Source organism: Lithobates pipiens, unplaced genomic scaffold (genome assembly GCF_037356315.1).
Source record: "Lithobates pipiens isolate NorthernLeopardFrog02 unplaced genomic scaffold, aLitPip1_a1.2 Scaffold_19, whole genome shotgun sequence".
Taxonomy (NCBI): domain Eukaryota; kingdom Metazoa; phylum Chordata; class Amphibia; order Anura; family Ranidae; genus Lithobates; species Lithobates pipiens.
The window spans coordinates 235,085,154-235,110,543 of NW_027507764.1; the positions used below are offsets into that span (position 1 = coordinate 235,085,154).

The window sequence follows — 25,390 nt, forward strand, 5'->3', positions numbered from 1 at the left end:
TTTGGAATTAGGGATAGGTTGGCCAAAAGCCTTTAGTCAGGGAAGTGATTACCCTGTAGGATGTGATTAAATAATTTGCTTAGTTTGGCTGCTAAGAGGGGTGCAAATGTTTGGTAATAAGCTGAAGTGAAACCACCAGGGCCAGGAGCAGTGGATGTTTTAAGAGATTTAATTATATTATTTCTAGTTCTGTACAGGGATCATTAAGGGAAATAATTTGTTGATTATTGAGAGTTGGAAGTTGAAGGTTGTTTAGCCAATTGATTGAAGAAGTTTTGGGCTGAGATGAGGTCTGTATAAGAGATTTTTATAGAAGGACGAGAATATTTCCAGGACTTCCTGTGGGTGGGTAACCAAGTTATCTCTCTGATTGTGTAATTTATAAATATCGGGTGGTTTATGTTCTTGATTGAGCTTCCTTGCAAACATGGCAGAAGTGGAATTTCCATGTAGCATAAATTTGCCTTTAAATAATATAAGAGATTTTTCAGTGTTAGCTGATAAAATTGAGTCTAGAGCTTGGCGTTTGGATTGTATTTGTTGATTCAGTTCTTGGAAAGGTAATTGATTTTGTTTTTTTGTGTAGATTGTCGAGGTTCCTGGTGAGACATTTAATTTCAGCGAGTCTATCTCTGATTTTAGCTGCTGCTAAGCTAAGTAAATGTCCTCTCAATACAGCTTTGTGTGCTGACCAAAATGATGTGGGGAGTATTTTGCCTGTTGAGCGGTCTATGAAGTCATTTTCTATGTGATATTTTTTGAATATTGGAGGGGTCTGTTAGAGGAGAGTAATTTAAGCGCCAATTAAAAGGAGTAGGAGCCAGACCAACATGAGAGATATCAAAGGAAACTATGTGGTGGTCTGACCATGGGCAGGGGTGGATAGCTTTGGACAAGTTGACTAGTAATATTGGGGTGATAAATATATAGTCCAACCGGGCATAGCAGTTGTGTGGAAGAGAGTAATGGGTATATGCATTTATACCTATGTTATGAGCTCTCCAAGAATCTATTATGCCGTGTGCACACGACCGGTTTTCCCGTCAGAATAAACTTCGAAGGTTTTTCCGACAGAGTTCTGACATAGTTCCACTGAAACTGTCGTGTGTACACACGATCACACAAAAGTCTGATAGTTAAGAACGCGGTGACGTACAGCACGAACGTCGGGACTAGAAAAAGGACGTTCAATAGTCAGTAGCCAATAGCTTCTTTCTCGTGCTTGCTTCAGAGCATGCTATGTTTTTGGTCCGTCAGAACAGCATACAGACGAGCAGTTTTCCCAATAGGAATTGGTTCCATCGGAAAGATTTAAAATGTGTTCTATTTCCAGGTCCATCAGAATTCTCGTTATAAAAAGTCCGATGAGGCATACACATGATCGGAATATATGATGTACCAAATCAAACTCAAGGCCCTTTTCCACCTTTAACTTTACTGTTACTCTGTTGCCTCTGCACCTTAAGCTAGGGTTACAAATCTAGCAAGGTTGAATACATGCTCATCAAGTTCAGCTTTAAACAAGTGCAGCAGGTTGAGTCTCAAGGGGGAATAAACAATATAGCTCACAAAGACATTAAAGCAAATGTTGTGAAAGTTAGATAATACCAAAGCTACTCTCTGAGCAGATAGTCAAAAGAATATCTCAAAGGACTTCTGAATACAGAAACTAGAGATCAGAGGACATATTTGTTATTCAAGGTCCTATTTACTCTACCCATCATCAAGTGTCCTATGTATAGTCCTTCATTTAAAAAAGGGCCTAATCAGAGGGAGGAGGCGGAGCCGAGCCGAGAGGTAATGCTGGCTTAGAGCTCCATTCTCAGCAGAACGGAGCCATATAAAGGAGGAGGTAACTTGACCCTCCGCACATATATCATACCAAACGGTAGATAAATATCCCAACCTTACATTCGGGGGGGTCAGAGGAGACTCCTGAGGCAGAAAATTAACAAGAAAGTGCTGCCTCACACATACAGCAGTATGGCACTGAAACCCTCCCCCTCTGAGGAGAACAAACAGACAGCCCCTTCTGCTGCTTTACATAAAGATGTTCTCTCATTAAAGACACATAGTCTCTCTAACCAAATACCTGAGAAAAATATGTCAGTTCTGGAGAATTTAGAACTTTCCACACAAAAAGACTTATCTCCTCCTGTAACACTGAAACAAAAAATAGAAAATCTGCTTCAAAAATCACTCAAATCCACTGCAGATACCATCACCACAAAACTTATTAAAGAAATTAGAGAACTTGGTCAGCGTACATCAGCACTGGAAATTAGAGCAGACAATCTGGAAAATTATACATCTAACATTGCCTCAGAAATTGATTTTCTTAAAGAGGAAAATGACATATTACAATCCAAATTGGAGGATTTCGAAAATCGTGCAAGACGCTCCAATATACGTATAGAGGAATACCCGAATCTGTGACTGATTTAAACGGTGCTATTACTGCACTTTTTCAAGAATTGCAACCAGCTATCCCACTAGAGCGTCTTGAAATGGACCGGGTTCATAGAGCCCTAGCACCAAAGAAAATAGATGGTCCTCCCCGTGACATTATCACAAAATTGCATTTCTACCGCACTAAGGAACTACTGCTAAATACAGCTAGAAATAAAAATCCCCTAATTTTCCAGGGTCATAAATATCAATTATTCACAGACCTCTCACAAATTACAATCAACAAAAGAAGAACCCTGAAACCACTACTGCAAATATTACAGCGAAATTACATAATCTACCAATGGGGCTTTCCTTTCTCAGTGTGTTTTACTTTCCAAAGTCGCAAATATATGTGCCGAACAGCTAAGGACCTGCAAACTACTTTACAGAAACTAGGGATGATAAACACATCAAGAGATGCTGTGGACACTCGCCAAAAATCATCCTCATATGCTGATAATCCCTCCTCTGCTTCCAGAAGAGAAGACTACAATCCACAGAAAAGAAGTCGCATACAATCTCCATCTCCGGATTCAGATCTGGCTGACACTATGGACTGATAAACACCTGTACTGAGGCTACTATATTGCCTTTTCAACAGAATGGCTACTGCCGAGTTTTTTCTCTGACTTCCAATCAATATTTTTATCATAATCTTATTTAAGCAATGTTCCTAATAATTTAAGCCCCTTATTATAACAGTTTTTTTCTCTCTCTTCTCTACTTTGTCTCTGAGGTTGCCTTAATCTTAAATTTTTATTTTTTGCTTGAAAAATGAAATTATATGATTGGCTCTTGGTGTTCTGCAGGGAAGTTCCTTGCACCCTCTCTTGCTACCCTCAGCAGCTCGGTGTAGTTGACAGTGGCTCATGTACCCTTGGAGGGAGAGTTTTTCTCCTCCCAATGGACACATTAAGCACATAGATATGTTAAGATATATTTCAATATTGTATATTAATTGTATTTTCTTTTTCCGTCATTATCTCCTTTCCCCTCCCTCCCTCCACTCCTATACTCTGGAGACAAATAATTTCTTATATGACACACGTTCTAACATAAACACCAACATATATTTACTTTTCCCAACTCCATGGCCCCATTAAACTTCATATCATTAAATACTCAGGGACTAAACGTTCCACACAAACGCACTAAAGATTTCCGCACATTTTCATCCAAAAAAGCACATATAGTTTGCCTCCAAGAGACTCATTTTGCGTCACAATCCACTCCCAAATTTTTCAGTAAAGACTACCCCCAAGTATACACAGCTTCGGCCTCCTCTAAAAAACGAGGCGTGCTTATAGCTTTCCATTGCAATACACCATTTTCACTAATGAAGGAAATCAAGGATCCAGAAGGTCGTTACTTGATTCTTAAAGGACACCTACTTGATACCGCTATCACCATTACATCATACTACGCTCCTAACAAAAATCCTATTTCTTTTCTTTCTCATTTATTTCAAACTATAGAACACCACAAAATAGGTACTACAATTCTATGTGGAGATTCTAATCAGACCATATTTCCATTTTTGGATAAATCACCAATCCCACAGTCACATACAGCAGACAAACAACTCTTATCAAAACTAATTACAAAACATAACCTAGTAGATACTTGGAGAGAATTGAATCCAACCAAGAGACAATACACACATTACTCGTTCCCTCATTGCTCATTCTCTAGGATAGACCATATATTTATGTCCATAGGGCTAATTCCAGAAATAATATCTACAGAAATTATTCCCATCCCATGGTCCGATCATAGTGCACTTGACATTACTGTTGCCTCTATAATTCCAAAAAAAAAGATCCAACATGGATATTAAGAGATTTCCTACTCAAAAATCCAGCTCACAAAAATAATATTGAAATTGCGCTCAAAGACTATATAAAATATAACTCCACACCTGACATCTCTCCGACTACATTATGGGAAGCACACAAACCTGTTCTCCGTGGCATATGTCTACAGCAAGCAAACATACCGTATATACTCGAGTATAGGCCGACCCGAATATAAGCCGAGGCCCCCAATTTACCCCCAAAAAACTGGGAAACTTATTGACTCGTGTATAAGCCGAGGGTGAGACATGCCTGTCCATCCCTGTGTGTCCGTCCATCCCTGTGTGTGTGTCCATCCCTGTGTGTGTGTCCATCCCTGTGTGTGTGTCCGTCCATCCCTGTGTGTGTGTCCGTCCATCCCTGTGTGTGTGTCCGTCCATCCCTGTGTGTGTGTCCGTCCATCCCTGTGTGTGTGTCCGTCCATCCCTGTGTGTGTGTCCGTCCATCCCTGTGTGTGTGTCCGTCCATCCCTGTGTGTGTGTCCATCCATCCCTGTGTGTGTGTCCATCCATCCCTGTGTGTGTGTCCGTCCATGCCTGTGTGTGTGTCCGTCCATGCCTGTGTGTGTGTCCGTCCATGCCTGTGTGTGTGTCCGTCCATCCCTGTGTGTGTGTCCGTCCATCCCTGTGTGTGTGTCCGTCCATCCCTGTGTGTGTGTCCGTCCATCCCTGTGTGTGTGTCCGTCCATCCCTGTGTGTGTGTCCGTCCATCCCTGTGTGTGTGTCCGTCCATCCCTGTGTGTGTGTCCGTCCATCCCTGTGTGTGTGTCCATCCATGCCTGTGTGTGTGTCCATCCATGCCTGTGTGTGTGTCCATCCATGCCTGTGTGTGTGTCCATCCATCCCTGTGTGTGTCCGTGCAGCCTTGTGTGTCCAGCCTACCTGTGTCCCGAGCCTCCGTCCCGTCCAGAGCCGAGCCTCCGTCCCGTCCCAAGCCTCCGTCCTTCTGCCATGCCAGGATCGCCGCTCTTCGTCGGCGCCTCGGCGGCCATTCCACTGTTCAAAAGCCGCGCCTCCGTCTGTGATAGGCGGAACACTCAATTTCCCAGCAGTCTGTGTTCCGCCTATCACTGACATCCTCTCATCCTCGTCCGTAGTATGAGGATGAACGAATGTCCGTGATAGGCGGACCACTGACTGCTGGGAAATTGAGTGTTCCGCCTATCACAGACGGAGGCGCGGCTTTTGAATAGTAGAATGGCCACCGTCTGTCTGCTCAACACGCTGATCGGGCAGGCAGACGGCGATGACTCGAGTATAAGCCGAGGGGGGCACTTTCAGCCTCAAAAAAGAGGCTGAAAATCTCGGCTTATACTCGAGTATATACGGTATTCAACAGAGAGCGGAAAATCCTTTGTCAGACTTTAGAAACAAATTTCAATAAATGTCACACAGCATTCCAAAATAATCCTTCTTCTTTGAAAATAAATCTTGACAAAGCTAAATTGGAATTTGATCTATTCCTTACTGAAACAGCGGATAAAACCATCAAGAGATCACAACACAATTTCTATATCAATGCGAATAAACCTAACACACTATTAGCCAGGGCATTAAAATCCTGCCAGAACCCAATGAAACCGATACGTCTGAAAATCTTTAGGGGGGTATACACAAATAATCCTTTAAAAATATTACAAAAATTCAAAACACAATTAAAAAAATTTATACTCTTTTAATAAGGAGTTGGACCCTTCTAGAGCAAATTATTTTTTCTCTCATATATCTCTACCGACACTATCTAAAACACAAATGGAAATAATGGAGGAACCAGTGTCAATTATAGAGGTATCTGAAGTTATCAAAAATCTGAAACGAAATAAAAGGCCAGGTCCTGATGGTTTTTCTGCGCTGTATTACAAAACGTTTGTAGACACCCTATCTCCAGTCTTGACAAACACTTTTAATTCCCTTTTGGAAGGTTATTCTTTTAGAAGAGAAACCCTAACTGCAATTATCTGTATGCTCCCTAAACCTCACACAGACGATTCAATATGGTCTAATTATCGCCCTATTTCGTTACTAAATTTGGACATAAAAATTTTAGCCAAAATTCTAGCTAACAGATTAAATACTATTATAGGCAATCTTATACATCGTGATCAAGTGGGCTTCATTCCATTACGTCAAGCAGGAGATGATATTAGACGCGCAACACTCCTGTCACATGCCGCTAAAAAAAGACGTATTCCCACTTGTTTTCTTTCTTTAGATATTATGAAAGCTTATGACACAGTATCATTGTCATATATGAACTATACCCTTTCCAAATGGGGATTCGGCCCTCATTTTTTACGATGGATCTCTAATTTGTATCAAGATCCCAAAGCTTATATCAGATATGCAGGGTACAAATCGGACGAGTTTAATATACTGAGGGGGACTCGTCAAGGATGTCCACTTTCGCCATTATTATTTGCTTTACTCATTGAACCTTTAGCACAAAGAATTAAGATGGAACCCACTATAACAGGTATTGAAATGGGTGGCTTTCATCATAAGCTCTGTTTATTCGCAGACGATATTCTCCTTTTTCTATCTTCTCCACATGTTTTGGCCCCAAATCTTATGGTTGTACTACAAAAATTCTCATTTATTTCGGGCCTTAAGGTCAATATTCAAAAATCTTCAGCATTAAACATTTCACTTGTCGAGAAAGATAAACAATCTTTACAAAATTCACTACCCTTTAAGTGGGTAGATCATAGCCCCCTATATCTGGGTGTGCAGTTTACTCCTAAACCCTCCGATTTATTTGCAGCTAATTACCCAGCTCTATTAAAAAATATTACAAGGTCTTTGTCTAATTGGTCATCAATGCCGATATCATGGTTTGGGAAAATCAATATCATAAAAATGTCTGTTCTTCCGAAATTTTTATATTTATTCAGAACCCGATTCATATTCCTGCATATTTTCTTAGGCTGATTCAACAAAAAGTAACGAAATTTACTTGGGGGAAAATAAAACCCAGACTTCACAAAAAAACACTTGTTCTCCCCAAAGCTTTGGGTGGTTTGGGATTTCCAGACTTTAACATATATTATAAGGCAGCTCAATTATCTCAATTAACAAAATATCACTCTTCTACAGAGATTCCTTTATGGGTCCTCATTGAAGCTGTAGACTGTGATCCTCTTCCTATAAACAATATATTATGGTTACAACCTGCGGATCGTAAGTCTATAAATAACCCCATTTCTAAGCACTCTATCTATATGGGATAGATATAGAAATTCACATGGTCTGCAATCTCCACAAAATCCGCTATTATCTTTCCACAAGAATCCGACTTTTTACCCAGCCTGGAAATATCCCAAAACCTTTAAAGCTTGGTCTAAGGCTGGTATCACTTGTCTATATAATTTAACTTCAACTACATCAATAAAATCTTTTACAGATCTATGTGAATTATATAAGCTTCCACAATCAGAAATATTCAGATATCTCCAAATCAAATTTTTTTATACTCCTCTTCTCAATTTAAATGTAAACTTACATAATATTTCTCAATTTGAAAGATTTTGTCTCAAGGAACCACACGCTAAAGGTCGTATTACATCATTGTATACACAATTGATATCTAATTCTAATACTGTTAGGCCGCGTACACACGGGCGGACTGTTCGCCCAACCTTGTTCGGCAAACAGTTTCATCAAACAGTCCGCTCAAAATTTGCATGAGCGGACTTGCCCACACACGAGCGGACTGTTTGACGAACAAGGTTGGGCAAACAGTTCGCTCAACTTTTGAAATGAAAGGACTCGCCCACGTAAGGCGGAGGCAAATCCGCCCATTTCGAGCGCGTGTACAGGTAGGAGGGGCCCGCGAAGGAGACGTCGCGGGCTCCGCCGCCTGGAATGGGCTTAAAGGGGAACCCCAACGCCGAAAAAAATCGGCGTGGGGGTTCCCCCCAAGTCCACACCAGACCCTTGTCCGAGCACGCTACCCGGCCGGCCAGGAAAGGGGGGCGAGCGAGCGCGCCCCCCCTCCTGAGCCGTACCAGGCCGCGTGCCCTCAACATGGGGGGTGCCTTGGGGAAGGGGGGGCCGCGCGGCCCCCCCACCCCAAAGCACCTTGTCCCCATGTTGATGAGGACAAGGGCCTCTTCCCGACAACCCTGGCCGTTGGTTGTCGGGGTCTGCGGGCGGGGGGCTTATCGGAATCCGGGAGCCCCCTTTAAGAAGGGGGCCCCGGATACCGGCCTCCCACCCTATGTGAATGAGTATGGGGTACAATGTACCCCTACCCATTCACCTGTGAACTAAAGTACAATAAAAAACACAACACAGAGAAAAAATATTTTATTGCACAGCTCCGGGGGTCTTCGGGGGTCTTCTCGCCGGACTCCTCCGCTATGTGTGTGTAGCTCTTTTGCTAGCGGAGGAGTCCGGCTTTCTTCCTCCCCGCCGCCGGCCTCTTCTCCCAACTTCGGGGGTCTTGTCCCCCTCTTCGGTTCTTCTGCCGGGCCACCGCGCCTGGTCCGGTGGCCCGGTCTTCTGTCGCCGTCTTCCGTTCTTCTGTCGCCGCCTTCGGTTCTTCTGCCGGGCCACCGCGCCTTCTTGTAGCTCTTTTACAGGCGGTGGCCCGGTCTTCTGTCGCCGCTGTCGTCGCCGCCTTCCGTTCTTGTTCTTCTTCTTGTTCTTCTTCTTCTCCTGGAGATGTTGACTCGACGAGCTCTCCGGCCGGAATGCCAGAGCCGCGCTGTGCGGTCACTTATATAGTGACAATGGGGCGGTGTCACATGGTATATGTCACATGGGTTGGTCACATGGTGACCCCGCCCCCTTACGATGTCATAGTCCCCATGTGACATCAACCCATGTGACCAACCCATGTGACCAACCCATGTGACATATACCATGTGACACCGCCCCATTGTCACTATATAAGTGACCGCACAGCGCGGCTCTGGCATTCCGGCCGGAGAGCTCGTCGAGTCAACATCTCCAGGAGAAGAAGAAGAACAAGAAGAAGAACAAGAACGGAAGGCGGCGGCGGCGACGACTGCGGCGACAGAAGACCGGGCCACCGCCTGTAAAAGAGCTACAAGAAGGCGCGGTGGCCCGGCAGAAGAACCGAAGGCGGCGACAGAAGAACGGAAGACGGCGACAGAAGACCGGGCCACCGGACCAGGCGCGGTGGCCCGGCAGAAGAACCGAAGAGGGGGACAAGACCCCCGAAGTCGGGAGAAGAGGCCGGCGGCGGGGAGGAAGAAAGCCGGACTCCTCCGCTAGCAAAAGAGCTACACACACATAGCGGAGGAGTCCGGCGAGAAGACCCCCGGAGCTGTGCAATAAAATATTTTTTCTCTGTGTTGTGTTTTTTATTGTACTTTAGTTCACAGGTGAATGGGTAGGGGTACATTGTACCCCATACTCATTCACATAGGGTGGGAGGCCGGTATCCGGGGCCCCCTTCTTAAAGGGGGCTCCCGGATTCCGATAAGCCCCCCGCCCGCAGACCCCGACAACCAACGGCCAGGGTTGTCGGGAAGAGGCCCTTGTCCTCATCAACATGGGGACAAGGTGCTTTGGGGTGGGGGGGCCGCGCGGCCCCCCTTCCCCAAGGCACCCCCCATGTTGAGGGCACGCGGCCTGGTACGGCTCAGGAGGGGGGGCGCGCTCGCTCGCCCCCCTTTCCTGGCCGGCCGGGTAGCGTGCTCGGACAAGGGTCTGGTGTGGACTTGGGGGGAACCCCCACGCCGATTTTTTTCGGCGTTGGGGTTCCCCTTTAAGCCCATTCCAGGCGGCGGAGCCCGCGACGTCTCCTTCGCGGGCCCCGCCTACCTGTACACGCGCTCGAAATGGGCGGACTTTCCGAGCGGGAACAGTCCGCTCATTTCGAAAGTACAGCGGACAGGCCCACACACGGGCGGACTGTTCGCTCAAACACAGTTTCAGCGGACAGTTTTTCGGAATTTCCGAAAGACTTTGTCCGTCCAACTGTCCGCTGAAACTGTCCGCTGAAAGCCCACACACGAGCGGACTGTCCGCCCAAACACTGTTCAGCGGACAAGGTTGGGCGAACAGTCCGCCCGTGTGTACGCGGCCTTATACCTAAATATGTGGCCAAGTGGGGAAAAAGATTTGGATTGTACGATCGATTCTAGGTCTTGGTCCAACATATGGTCTTTCACAAAATCTTCCTCTATAAATATATTGGCATCTGAATCATCATATAAAGTTCTCACACGCTGGTATTTGGTTCCTGCGAGAATCACCAAATTCTCAACAGACAACACTGGCCTCTGCTTTCGTGGCTGTCCAGAAAAGGGTACCTATATACATACCTGGTGGCATTGCTCAATTGTACAATCATTTTGGAAAAAGATCTTTCTGATAATTACAAAATTTTTTGATCGTCCAATTTTTCCAGACCCAATTATAGCTCTCCTTAACCCCCCTAGCGGTAATCCCGAGTCTGGCTCGGGGTAGGAATATACTGATAGGAGCGGTAACCCCGAGCCAGACTCGGGATGGCTTCGCTCGATGCAGGTGAGGACACAGGGAGAGTTACTCACCTTGTCCCCTGGATCCAGCGATGTCCGCCGCGCTGTGCGATCGAGCTGTCCTCCGCTCGATTCACAGTGCCCGAATGCCGCCGAGCTCCGTTCCCTGCGGCGTTACGGCGCACGGGAGCGGAGAACGGCGGCAAATTTAAAAATGTAAAAAGACACAAAACACACACAGCACTGTAATCATCTTACAGATTACAGTGCTGTATTAAAAAATACACACCCCCTTTGTCCCTAGTGGTCTGTGCAGTGCCCTGCATGCACTTTTATATTATAAATACTGTTTTTTACTGCCTGGAATTTGGAGATTGTCCATAGCAACCAAAAAGTGTCAATTTTTCAGTGTTTTTGGATTTGATTACATTATTGAATAATTTTTATTATTCTTTATTATATTATAAACTTTATCATACCCGGGATGTCTGCTAGACTCTGGTTTGAACAGATTTAAGAGAGTTATTCCTAAGGCCGCGTACACACGGGCGGATTGTCTGCCCAACTTAGTCCGCTGAACCGTGTTTCAGCGGACAATCCGCTCGTGTGTGGGCTTCAGCGGACTTTTTCAGCGGACAGTCTGACAGACTTAGTCTTTCGGAATTTCCGTAATTTTGTCCGACCAAACTTGGTTTCAGCGGACAGTCCGCTCGTGTGTAGGCAAGTTGGACGGACTAAGTATGGCGCATGCTCAGAAAGGATTTACACGGCCGAAGGTTGCATTGCAGTGTATTGGACGTCGTTTTTCTAGTCCCGTCATACGTGCTGTACACGTCATCGCGCAAGTTTTCAGCGGACTGTCTGTTCATCGTGTGTGGTCAAGTCCGTTCATTCAAAAGTTGAACGGACTGTCTGTCGGATTGTCTGACGAACTTAGTTGGGCAGACAATCCGCCCGTGTGTACGCGGCCTAAGAATTACAGGACTACAAAATAAAAGCCAGATTTCCGTGCAAAATAATTGTACCGCTTTCAGCACCTAATTCCAGACTGAATCATACCGCCAGGGAGGTTAATTTAAAACCAGCCTTTCTGAATCAGAAACAATTCAAATTAGTTCTTACACTCCTGATAGCCGCAAAGCAGACTATAGCCAATGCGTAGAAAACAGATGTGGTGAATATTGCAGAAACCAATCGTAGAATGAATCAATCTTTCATCCATGCTAAAATGGACGCTATAGATAAAAACCAGATGACAAAGTTTGATGATATATGGAAACCCTGGATTAAATGTTATACGTCAGATAATATTTACAACCGAGTTTTATTGTTATGGTGATTAAGATTTTTTATAGAATTACAACATTAGCTGACATATAAAACCTCCTCCGGAGAATTATTCCCTCCCCTTCCCCTCCTATATACCTTTTATGTTCTTCCCTTACTATATAATACTTACTATAAACATACTTTAGAAGTTATGGTCAAAACTTTAAAATCATATATTTTCTTTTAGACATATTTATATTTTCTTGGGATTAAAATGTTTAAAACTCAGCTATAAGAATGTTTTCAAATTCTAAAATATATAAGGCCATTTATTGTTATTCCCACGAGAATATCTTGAAATTCTTCTTTGCTTTGTATCATCCGTACTTCAATATGTCTACTTTTTATTTCTGGTATCACATAATTTGTCTTATATAACATAAAATAAAAACTTTTGAATGAGAAAAAAGGGCCTAGTCTGTTCAACATCCAGTGATACCCTGCCAAACCTAGGCTTGTGCAATCTGTTTCGTAACGAATCGAAATTCGGCCGAATTTTGCATCTTTTGGACATTCGGATGCATCCGAATGTCCGAATAAAAAAATAATGAATAACAACGAATACGAAAGAAATATAACGAATGAATTCGAATGAATTCGACATGATTCAGTAATTCTTTAAAGATCTAATGAAACAAAAGGTCAGCTCAAAGTAAATCTTATAGTCCAATCAGCTAATTAATTTTGTGCCGGAGGATGGATTACTGGCAAAGTGCATTCCTGAGAACTGAGTTAGAAGAGTGTTGTATTGTATTTGAGCCGAGGAGAAGAGACGTTGTTATTGTGTGTGTTAAAAGATTCAATAAACAAACAACTTTTCAAACTACGAATCATTATCACGAATGTCTATACATACATAAATAGCGAATTTCAACGAATACGAACAAATGAATTCGACACTCTACGAATAATAACGAATTATCCAAAAACGTATTAACGTAACATAATGAATATAACAGAACGAAATGTATTTTACGAATGACAACGAACCGAAACTAAACAAAATTTTCTGTTGTGCACAAGTCTAGCCAAACCCTGTTCTGCACATGCTCGGTATATTCTTGGCATGTTGCCTAAAATCAGAGCCACTAGAGGCAGTTTATCTGACAGATTTACTATTGCTGAAGGGGATAGAAAGCAACAAGAGTGACACAGACTGTATGGAGGAAACACAGATCAAGGAGAGAGAAAGGAAAAACATGAGAGGTGACAGGACAAATTCTGCTGCTATGTAGGCACAAAGGAATTAAACTTACAAGTATGGTGTCTTAGCTTATCTCCCTTAAAGTGGTTGTAAACCCTTACAACACACTTTGACCTACAGGTAAGCCTAGATTAAGGCTTACCTGTAGGTCCAAGAAATATCTCCTAAACCTACAGGGTTTAGGAGATATTTGCCGAAAGACAGGCACCGCTGTCTATGGCGCATGCGCCGTAGACTGCGGCCCGCAGGCACACTGAACGCGGCACCCGTCAACGGCGATATGCCGCTCATGGCGGCTCCCGTGCGCATGCACGGGAGTGACGTCATCGCGGCTTCGCCGAATGACAGCGGCGGAGCAGCGAGACCCACCGAGAAGATGGATGCGCCAGACTACAGGGGACAGCGGTGTCATCGCTGGCTCTTGTGTCAGGTAAGTGATACATAATGGACTACTATGCAATGCATAGTAGTCCATTATGCTTTACCTTTGCAGGGAATGAAAGAGGAAGTAAACTCATCAGGGTTTACTTCCTCTTTAACTCCATGATAGTCTCTCCTCTCTCACTCATTGGCAGATCTGTGAAGTTCAGCACTGTAAGCTTTTGCAGCCTTCTTCTCTGGTGAAGTCATGATATACAATCAAGGTTGGAAATGTACATATTTCAATTACAGAATGTAACATTAAGTTTTGAGGCCAAGGAGAGAGGGAACATTTTCAATAGGGAAGTGATTACTCTGGGCTTCAACAAAATAGCCTCCAGCAAGAAAAAACAAAAGAAATGCTGGAGGCAATTTACAGCACACCCTAACCTTGGTAGCATAACTATTAATGTGGAATTGTTCTTTTGTTAAAGAATATTAATTGTTACCAAACTGTTATTTTTAAATTTCTACTTTAAACACAAAACTGTCAGACCATAAGTCTTAATTGTATCATTACAGACGAATGTGGCCGCTGATAAACTTGGTATGTCCAATACAATGACTTTACTCCCATTTGGCATAATGTAACCCTCCTGGAATTCCTCCTGATCCCAGACATTGATATTTGGGGTGTGAGAGGAGTATTCTACTTGTCACACCTTCTCTGATCTGGGGTTCTGAATACCTTTTACGATCTAAAAAAAAACAAATGTATGATTCCTAACTACATGTTTTTCAGGTTTCTACAAATCATGCTTTGCAATCTCAATTTTTCCTATCTCTATCACAGCCAACTCCCAATGTTATTATGAAGGTGGTTAAAGGTACGGAATCCCAAAAATGAATTTCCACCTTTTACAATATTTTGCTTGTTCTGTCCGCTACCAAACTGGCATATGGGATCAAGCCACTTTGGGAGAAGGAGGTGGGGACTATTGACGATGAGGAGTGAAATGAAGCTTTGGATACCTGTAAACAGACAGGTCCACCAGATGCTGCCAAAACAAATGCGTTTCACTCCAAACTGGAGCTTAGTTGCAGAGTCTGATCCTAATCTTAGCCCCTGATGGCAGGTGGCTGGAGAGGAAGGTGAAACCTGTAGTGATACATTGTTTTCTTTATGTATTTACAGAATTTTCAGGTACTTTCACTACTTTCACTTACAGATTACAGTACTGTATAAAAAAATTGCACACCCCCTTTGTCCCTAGGGGTCTGTCCAGTGCCCTGCATTATATTATAAATACAGTTTTTTCTGCCTGGAATTTGGAGATTGTCCATAGCAACCACCCTTTATGTCAAAAGTGGTTTTAGACCAGCTAGAAAACAGCGATAATAAATTAGAATCACTCGCATAATTGAGAGATAACGATTTCTGGGGAAATTCGTCATCAAACACTAAATCTAATGACAGCGACAATTCTGCAACTGAGCAAATTTCAGTGTTTTTGATTTGATTACATAATTGAATCATTTTTATTATTATTATATTATTATTTGTTCTACTTATTTATAGTTATTTATTATATTATAATTTATGATTTTGTGTTTCAAACTTTATCATACCCGGGATGAGTTATTCCTAAGAATTGCAGCCTACAAGATAAAATGCCAAATTTCCTGGTACCTCTTTCAGCACCTAAAATTAGAAATAATCATACCGCCAGGGAGGTTAAAAGAGAGCATTTGGGCTAATCAAATGTAAATCTTTGCAGCCCTCTCAGCCAATACCATTTCTCAAATAGGGCAGACAGAAGCCCAAGCTAAGCGACAGCCCATTCAAGACCCGCCAAGAGGGCAGGCTGAGGAAGATACAAAGGGCCAATGTCTAGGGTGCAGTTTTAAGGCATTACCCCAAAAAGGTTTTATGCCGGACATGTCTGCTGGAAGCAGCAAGAGATAAAAAGACAGAAAAGGCTGACATAATTGCATTGATCCAGCAAACTGTACGTGACTCCCTGCAGGAAGTGTCAATCAAACTTACACAGCCAGGGACAGTGTCCAGCCCATCATTAGCACAAAGAAATACCACAAGAGAAGCATCACTAGCGTTGTGCTCAGAGGATGGATCTCGGGCGGGAGAAGAGTCATTTGCTGGGTTTGACTTTGCTCTGGTAAAACCACTGGTAAGAGCAGTAAGAGAAGCTCTCGAGTGGGAGGAAGAAGTTGCACAACCTGGGAAAACCAGGAAATACTACCCGTATTTAAAAAAGACAATACTCTCATTTCCCTTGATCGAGGAAGTAAGAGAGGTCATGTATGACGAGTGGAAGAAAGTTGACTGCCATCTCTATCAAACAGGTTTGAGAAAATGTACCCCTTCAAGGAGGAGGAAGTCCAAGCATGGGAAGAACCACCATTAGTTGGGATAGCTGTCATCAGACTAGCTAGTCATGTTACACTGCTGATGGATGATGCAGTCTCCTTTTAACCACCTCAAATACCAGGCACTTAAACACCTTCCTGCCCAGACCAATTTTGAGCTTTCAGCGCTGTCGCATTTTGAATGACAATTGCGTGGTCATGCTACACTGTACCCAAATGAAGTTTTTATAATTTTTTTCCCCACAAATAGAGCTTTATTTTGGTGGTATTTGATCACCTCTATGGTTTTTATTTTTTGCTAAACAAATAAAAAACTTTGTAAATAAGTACATTTTCTCCTTCACTGATGGGCACTGATGGGGCTGCACTGACGGGCACTGATAAGGCAGCACTGATGGGCACTGATGAGGTGGCACCAATGAAGTGGCACTGATGAGCACTGATATGTGGCACTGATGGGCGAAACAGATGGACACTGATAGGTGGCACAAATTGGCACTGATAGCTGGCACGGATTGGCATGGATAGGCAGCATGAATGGGCATGGATAGGGGGCACTGATGGGCATGGATAGGCGGCACAGATCACCGGCTCTTCCTATTTACACTGTGATCAGCCATGATTGGACACGGCTGATCACATGGCAAAGAGTCTCCGTTAGACTGACACCCCGCAACAACGATCGCTGTGATGCGCGCCCCCGGGGGCGCACAGTGGCTCAAAATACTGAGGACGTCCTATGGCGTCCGGTCTGGATTTTGAAACCACTTTGCAGCTGTCATTTGACTATTGGCGGGTGGAAAGTGGTTAAGGATGTGTCAGAAAGGAAGATAGACATAGAACTAAAGAGAGTCTATACGGTAGCAGTAAGTGCCGGTAGGCCAGCACTGGCACTAACATCTGTAGCCAAAGCCATAACAGCATGGTCAGAGAATGTGGAGGCAGAACTGATGACACACGCAGGAAACACAATAGTAACAAAGGTACTAGGCGAAATTAAGATGGCAGGCAACTTTGTTGGTGAATCTGCAATCGATATGCTGCGGAGTGCGAGCAGAATAATGTCATCAGTAATGGCGAGGAGAGCACTATGGCTCAAGCCATGGACAGAAGACAGGTCATCGAAAACCAATTGGTGCCGTATTCCTTTTGATGGAAAAGTCTTATTCGGTAGCAAATTAGAAGCTGCTATCTCAGAAGTGACGGGGGTAATTCAGGGTTGATCTGAAAACTAGACGCCAACGACAACCAGAAAGAAGACAATTTACAAATAAACCAAGAGACAGAAGGTCATTTGGAGCAAACAAACGTCAGAAGAGGTTGGAGAAACCTGCAGACCTCAGTGCCACGAGTGAACAAAGCTAAACAGAGCATGACGCAGAAACCTTTTTGTGAATCCCTCCACCCAAACTGGCCCAGTTGGTACCCGACTATGCCACTATGCGCAGGTCAGGGCGGCACAGATCCAGGACCCTTGGGCCATGAAGATAATTCAGGAGGGCCATGGTTGTGAATTTCTGAATTCCCCAGAGCTACCCCTGTTTACCCGTACAAAACTTCCCCAATGCCAACTCAAAACACGAATAGTTCTCAAATATGTTCAATCACTATTACAGAAAAGAGCGTCAGAACTGGTACCGAATCAAGAAAGATATCAGGGATTCTATTCTCCTCTTTTCTTAATCAAGAAAAAAACAGGCAATCTAAGGCCGGTATTAGACCTCTGAGAATTGAACCAGTACATAAGGGCACAGAAATTCCGAATGTAATCGCTACAATCAATCATACAAGCCATCTGCCAGGGGAAGTCGATGTTGTCCTTGGACATGAAGGACACATATCTACATGTCCGGTTCCATCAACAATGCCACAAATATTTGCGCTTTGTGATAATGGAATACCACTTTCAGTTTGTGTGCTTACCGTTGGGCCTATCAACATCCCCAAGAACATTTTCCAAGGTACTACTCCCAGCTATAGCTAGGTTATGCAAGCAAGGCCTGTGAGTGTTCCATTACTTGGATGACGTTGTACTAGTAGCCGAACACCACAAGCCTTAACAGAACATCGGGAGATCCTAGTCAGAACCTTGTTAAGTTTGGGTTGGATTATCAATTGGCAGAAGAGTCAGCCAATACCCACACAAAGAATGTTATTTTTGGGGACCAATCTGGACACCGGGAAGAACACAGTGGAACTCCCTCCGGAGAAGGCAACAGCATTAATCTCCCGACTAGAGAGAACAACAGATTAATCATACATCTCGGCATTTCACTGTCTTAGGCTACTAGGATCATTAGCAGCCACAATCCCAATGATAAAATGGGCCCATTGGCGGATGAGGACATTTCAAGTTAGATTCTTAAAACAGTGGAAGCGCCGATCCACTCATCAGCGGATCAGATTGTCACCAATAATGAAACATTCCCTCAATTGGTGGCGGAAGCCAAGCAATTTAGCGAACTGTCACCAACCTAATCCATCAGTGGCAATAATAGTCATGTCGGATGCATCGGCAATGGGCTGGGGAGCACACTGAAATGGGCACCTAGCCCAGAGCTGATGGGAAAACAAGAAGAGAGAGGTCTCCAACATAATAGTTAAGGGCAGCCTTCCAAGCACTGAAGGCATTTCAAGATCAGATGAGAAGGGCCAATGTCACAATTCAAATGGACAACGAGGCAGCAGTAGCATATACACACCATCAGGGAGAAACGCAGAGTCAAGCACTCCTAATGGAAGTCCCACCAATCATGAATTGGGCACAACAAAACTTAACATATCTAACAGCCTTATACATTTTGGCCCCACAGAACTATCTAGCAGATACACTGAGCTGGAAACCGCTGGACAACGAGTGGGCTCTAGACATCAGACCTCGACTTAATGGCATCTCCAACCAACAGCAAATGTAGATGATTCCTAGCAAGGGCAAAGTTTCTGCAGGCGGAAGCAGTGGACGCACTCAGCTCCGAATGGATCTGCACACTGGCATACGTATTTCCACCAATGGCAATAATTCCCAGATTACTGAACAGGATATGCAACCATCCAGGAACTGTGATAGCAGTCATACCTATGTGGCCATGCAGACCGTGGGTTCCCATTACTCCAGGCCTTGGCAATGGAACCCCCGATCCCATTACCAGAAATTTCAAGCCTTCTCTAGCAAGGTCAGGTGTGGCACAGGAACCCTACCAAGTTTCATCTGGCAGCCTGGAGGTTAAAAGGCAGAGACTAGGAAACGCAGGCTACCTCGGTCATCGAAACCCTGTTAAAAGCAAGGGCGGTAACGACTAACGAAACTTATTCTAGAATATGGGAGAGATTGGAAACCTTTTCAGAATCCAAAGGATTTAATCCTCTGGTGCCTCGAGAGCCACGGGTGTTGGAGTTCTTACAGGCAGGCCTAGAAATGGGCCTACAAACCAATACGTTGAGGGTGCAGATATCGGCCTTGTTGGCACTGACAGGAGTAAGATGGGCTACTCCCCAATTAGTACAACAATTCTTGAAGGCCTGTGACAGACTCCGACCTCAGGCAAGATTGTTTGTGCCCCCATGGGACCTACAAGTAGTTCTGGAGATTTTGTCCCAGTCATCTTACTTAGGGACTCAAGCAACTTCACTATGGGACATTACAATGAAGGCAGTTTTTCTCACTGCCATCACATGGGGCAGAAGGGTGTCAGACAACCAAGCTTTAAGGTATAAAACCCCTTAGTGTTGTCACCTACCCGACAGAGTAGCATTAAGGACATTACCTCAACACTGACCGAAAGTAAATAAGTAATTTCACAGAAAACAGGACTTTGTGCTCCCAACAATGCAGAAAGAAACATCCAATCAAACAGAGTTAGATGTTGGGGTCACTTTGAAAACATATATACAGAAAACGGCCTCTTTCAGAAGAGCTTATAACCTGTTCATTATTCCAAATGGGAAAAGAAAAGGGCTAGCAGCATCCACAAGGACTCTGGCAGTGTGACTGGTCAGGACCATCAAGAGAGCTTATGAAACTAGATGCCTGGAGCCTCCAACAAATCTAAGAGCACATTTGACGAGAAGTCTGGCAGCATCATGGGCAGAATTCAAAGGGGTATCCCCAGAAATTGTTTGCAGAGCCGCGACATGGTCAACATATATCACATTCCTGACTCATTATAAAGTAGATCCAGCAGGATTAAAGTAGTTGTAAACCCTTACAAACCAATTTGACCTACAGGTAAGCCTAGATTAAGAAATATCTCCTATTTACTAAAAGACAGTCACAGCTGTCTACAGCATGCACGGTAGACAGTGACGCGCATGCGCACTATCGCCATTAGCAGCATGCCGCTGCTAACATCGATAGGCCGTTAGTGGTGGCTCTCGTGCGCATGCGCGGGAGAGACGTCATTGCTGCTCCGGCACTGTGAGCGGCCAGAGCAGCGATACCCGGAAGAAGATGGACGCTCCGGACTACAGGGGACAGCGGTGAAATCGCTGGCTCCTGTGTCAGGTAAGTGACACATAATGGGCTGCTATGCGATGCATAGTAGCCCATTATGCTTTACCTTTACAGGGAGACAAAGAGGAAGTAAACCCATTAGATCAGTAAATTAGCTTTGCTGACCTTATATAGTCATCTGCAAGGAGAAATCCAGTTATTTTAATTCCCCTTGAAGATGATTGAGTAGCCTTAAGCCTCATACACACAATCTGATTTTCAGACGGGAATTGTGTGATGACAGGCTGTTGGCGACCGTTTGTACGCTCCATCTGACAATTGTTGTTGGATTTTCCACGGACAAATGTTGGATGGCAGGATTTAAAATTTTCCACGGACAAATATCTGTTGTCGGATTTTCCGAGCATGTGTACACATGTCTTTAGTTGTTATGGAGTTATGGCAAACACATTTTCAAAGGCTTTTTTTTTTCTAGTGATATCAAGAATAATATTATGCTTGTTGTTGTTTTTTTTTGTTTTGTTTTTTGGTGCAAGTTACCACAACACCATTATCCCATCGTTTTTAAGATCAAAGATACAACTATGTTGGTGTCCCTTGTTAATTTTACATTGTATTTTTTTAAAATGTAACTGTCTACTCCCAAACTGTCATTTGAAGTAAAACACACAGTTAAGTATTATTCTCCACATTTTTTTTATTGTGCATTAAAAAAAGAAAACAAATAAAATTAGACATGCTATCTGCCAATAGAACTTAACCAAAAAGTGCATTCTATGCATCCAAAAATCATTATTCAACCAACAAATAAAATAAAAGCCTCATGCATGTGTCCAGCTTCTTAATATAGGGGATCAACAATGCCAAGAGTTGGTGAAAGCAGGGGTCCGTCATTTCGAAAATAATTCCGAAAATCATCTGGATTATTCTCCTGGAGCTCCTGCAGCAAAGGCATATGACATAATTGGTCACGATTAATAAAGCAACCAATTTTTGGTCAAAAGAAATCCCCCTGTTCCTGGACTGGACTTGGGTCAAAGCAATAACTCCAAGGTCAATAATAAATAACATGTTATCGCCTCTGATTTCGCAATATGGCTGGTGGACGAACAGCCGTTCAGAAACTAACTGGAAACATGGAATGAAAAGCGCGAATCAACACTCCTCAAACTTCTACCATTAAATTAGCAGAAGGAGTCCAAAGGGTGGCGCTAAAGAGCTGAAAAACCACATAGTACGACACTACGTTTGTGTTTGTTGCCGACAATTCCTTGCTGTTTGTATGTAAAACAAGTTCCTGGCCAACGTCCTTCAGACAAAAGTCAGGTTTTGTCTGCGGAAAATCCGATCATGTGTATGAGGCTTTAGCCTGGAATTTTCACCAATAAATTAAGCTTAGTGAAAACTGCTTTGCAAAAGGAAGAATTCACTTTTCTCGTTTTCAAAGGAGTTTATTGGAAGATAACAAACAAAATATAGCATACACTGTGGTGAAGCATAAATAGTTATACAAAGCAAAAGATGCAAATTATATAGCACATATCGTATATGTTCAACAATGAATGAACATCGCTGATAGGTAAAATAGTGATACGACTAAAACAACATGGATAACCTGAGAAGCAACTTTTGAGACAAGTAATACCACATGAATCCAAGGGAGAAGAATATTGGTGAAAAATCAGAAAAGACAAAAGAAAGGAATATAAGGAAAAGAAGAGAGGGTGACAGAATAGCAGAGCAAAACCGAAGGAGAGACTAGCACAGTTAATAGAGAAGTCTAAAGGTAGACCAGGGTTTCCATTTAGCATCATATAAAGGGATAGAGTCATACAAAGTGTGGTGAATTTTTTCAACATGCATCATGAGGTCTATACGGGAGATAATCTGGGAAAATGACAAAGAGGGAGATTTCCAATTAAGTGCTATAGACCATAACATGGCCAGGCAGATCGAGTGGATCAAACATCTTAAATGTTTAGGGGCGTCTGGTGGAGCAACAAACAATAAGGCATGAGATACATCCAAGTCTATAGTATAACCAGCTACCTTATTGATCATATCAAAGAGCAAACCCCAGAACGGTTGAATACGGGCACAGTCCCAAAAAATGTGTTTAAATGAACCCGGACAGGGGCAACCCCTAAAACAGGTGGGGGAGGCCTGGGGAAACATGCGATGTAACCTTTGGGGCGTATAATACCATCTGGTGAGCAACTTAATAGCAGTTTCTCTAAGGGAGAGAGATTTTGAGCATTGGCGCATGTTCCTCCAGGCTCGGTCCCAATCCAGGGTGTCCTGATCCAATACAAGTTCACTTTCCCATTTGGCTCGGTATGGCAACTCTACAGTCTCAACCATAGAGGACAGGGACACGTAGAGGTCAGAGATAAGGCCCTTCTGTCTAGGAGCCGTGAGGCAAATATTCTCAAAGGAAAACCCTTGGGGACGGGAGTAGGGGCCAGGGTAATGTTGTGAGAAAAAATGGCGTATCTGCAGATAATGAAAGAATTCTGAATTCGGGATGGGATGAAGGGATTGTATTTCCTGAAATGAGGCAAAACGGGCACCCACCAGGAAATCCTTCAATGTGAGCAGGCCAAATTCAATCCAGATACGGAATGCGTCACTAGAATTATGAGCCGATATGAATCTAGGGTCACCTAAAAAAGAGACCCCAACCGGAGACCGGGGTGCTAAGCCGTATTTACTACCATACAAATGCCAGAGGCGCGTGGCATCCAAAACACAAAATTTTTTATGGATGTAAGGGCAATGCGGTGTATATGGGGACCACATGACATTCGATAGAAGCAAGGGACGTATGGATTCCTGCTCAAACTGTACCCACGGTACCCTGGAGTTCCTGATTGACCATTGGGCCTGCTGGGAGAATCTGCTCGCCAAGTAATAAAGCCAAATTTGTGGGACACCCAGTCCGCCTCTGGAGGCAGAGCGGTAAAGGACCGTTCTCGCAAATCTGGGGGGTTTATCCTGCCAAATAAATCTATTAAGAATTGATTGAATGCGGTCTATATAGGATTTTGAGATCCTAATTGGAAGGGAACGAAAAGCATATAGTAAACGAGGGAGTATAACCATCTTAACAGCTGTTATGCGCCCTAGGAAGGAGATGTGAAGGCTAGACCAAGACTTCAAGGTAGACCTAATTTTAGTGAGCAACTGAGGGTAATTAGAGGAGAAGAGGAGTTTATAATCACTAGAGAGGGCTATACCTAAGTAAGAGAGGTGGGAGGGGGGCCAACGAAAGGAAAATGTCTGTTTGAGGTGAGACAGTTCCCGTGGGGGAATACCTATGGGAAGGGCTTCAGATTTGGATATATTGATGGACAATCCCGAAACAGTAGCAAATTTCGACAAGGACTCAAACAGATTGGGAAGGGATACTAAAGGGTTAGTCAGAAACATCAGGACGTCGTCTGCATACATACAGAATTTGCTAGTCATGGCTCCTGTCGAATATCCCGAGATATCTGGGTTGTTCAAAATGGCTATAGCTAGGGGTTCGAGAGCCAGGGCGAACAAAAGGGGGGATAAAGGGCACCCCTGCCTAGATCCCCTACCCACCTCAAAGAAGGCTGAGCAGCAGCCCGGAATTTTTATCCTAGTTTTGGGGTCTTTGTACAGGGAGTGGAAAGAGTGCAAAAACCCGCCGTGGAAGCCTAACCTCTGCAACACCCTAGTAAGGTAAGACCAAGAGACACTGTCGAAGGCCTTCTGGATATCCAAACTGAGAAGCAGAAGGCTACGAGAGTGTATATTAGCATCCTGAATTATGTTAGTGGCCAATCTGATATTATCTGTGATTAACCTGTGGGGGATAAAACCAGATTGGAATGGGGAGATAAGGCGGGGAATTTGAAGGGCCAGTCTATCTGCAAGGATCCTACTAAATATTTTTAAATCATTATTCATGACCGAAATTGGTCTATAATTTTGGGGGAGCGTATGATTTTTGTGTGGTTTGGGGATCATGGACATCGTGGCAAGTAACATTTCTTCCGGGAAGCTACCACCCTTCATTACCCAGTTAAAGAAGTAGGCAAGCCTGGGGGCCAGAACCGTGGCAAATTTCTTATAGTAGACAGATGCAAAGCCGTCCGGGCCCGGAGCAGAACCCCTTTTTAGAGATTTGATTACATTCAAGACCTCCACCGTCGTGATAGGGGCGTTTAGACTCGATAATTGTGACTCAGACAGGGACGGCAGAGGCACTTCATCTAGCCATGAATCAATCTCCGAAGTCCTAACCGTCGGGTCCGGTGCCAACAGGGTGGCGTAAAATTTTTCAAAGATCGCTAAAACCTCCTTTGGGTGTGACGTGAGATGACCGTCCCTGGATGTCAGTTTGTAAACGTGTGTAGGTCTTTGGGAATGTTGCAGCTTACGTGCGAATCTTGAGGAAGCCGCACTCTCAGATAGGATATGATTCGCTTTCGCAAATCTAAGAGCTTTTTCAGTATTGTTAGAATTCACTTTTCTAACTGAACAGTCTATACTGCTTTAGTAAGTCAATAGCATAGTGAATGGAAGTGTTATATGTAGTAATAGTATTAATGACAAAATCGTTTTTTTGTGTGTGAGATGTTCTTTGCATTGATAGTACTTTAATGTCTTTGTATCTCATAGTTTGTATCAAATAAAAATCAGAAACCTTTACTTTTTTTTTTTTTTTTTTTTTTGTAGGAACGTCTTTTAATGAGCCTTTTACCCAGAAATGTTGCCATGGAAATGAAAGAAGATTTTCTGAAGCCACCTGAGAGAATTTTCCATAAAATTTACATTCAAAGACATGACAATGTTAGGTAAGATTGACATTTAAGTGTAAAACATTCTTACAAATATAGTGACATTCATTGACATTTAGATGTAAACATATACCA

General features: G+C 43.5%; 1 protein-coding gene across 1 annotated transcript in view; it reads left to right on the top strand.

Moving 5' to 3' along the window:
- The window catches only part of ADCY1 (adenylate cyclase 1), a 550,492-nt gene that overhangs the window by 134,226 nt on the left and 390,876 nt on the right, over positions 1-25,390 (top strand). Inside the window, exon 3 of the mRNA XM_077491793.1 lies at positions 25,194-25,312. Coding sequence (XP_077347919.1) covers positions 25,194-25,312 — 119 coding nt within the window. The remainder of the gene's footprint in view (positions 1-25,193; positions 25,313-25,390) is intronic.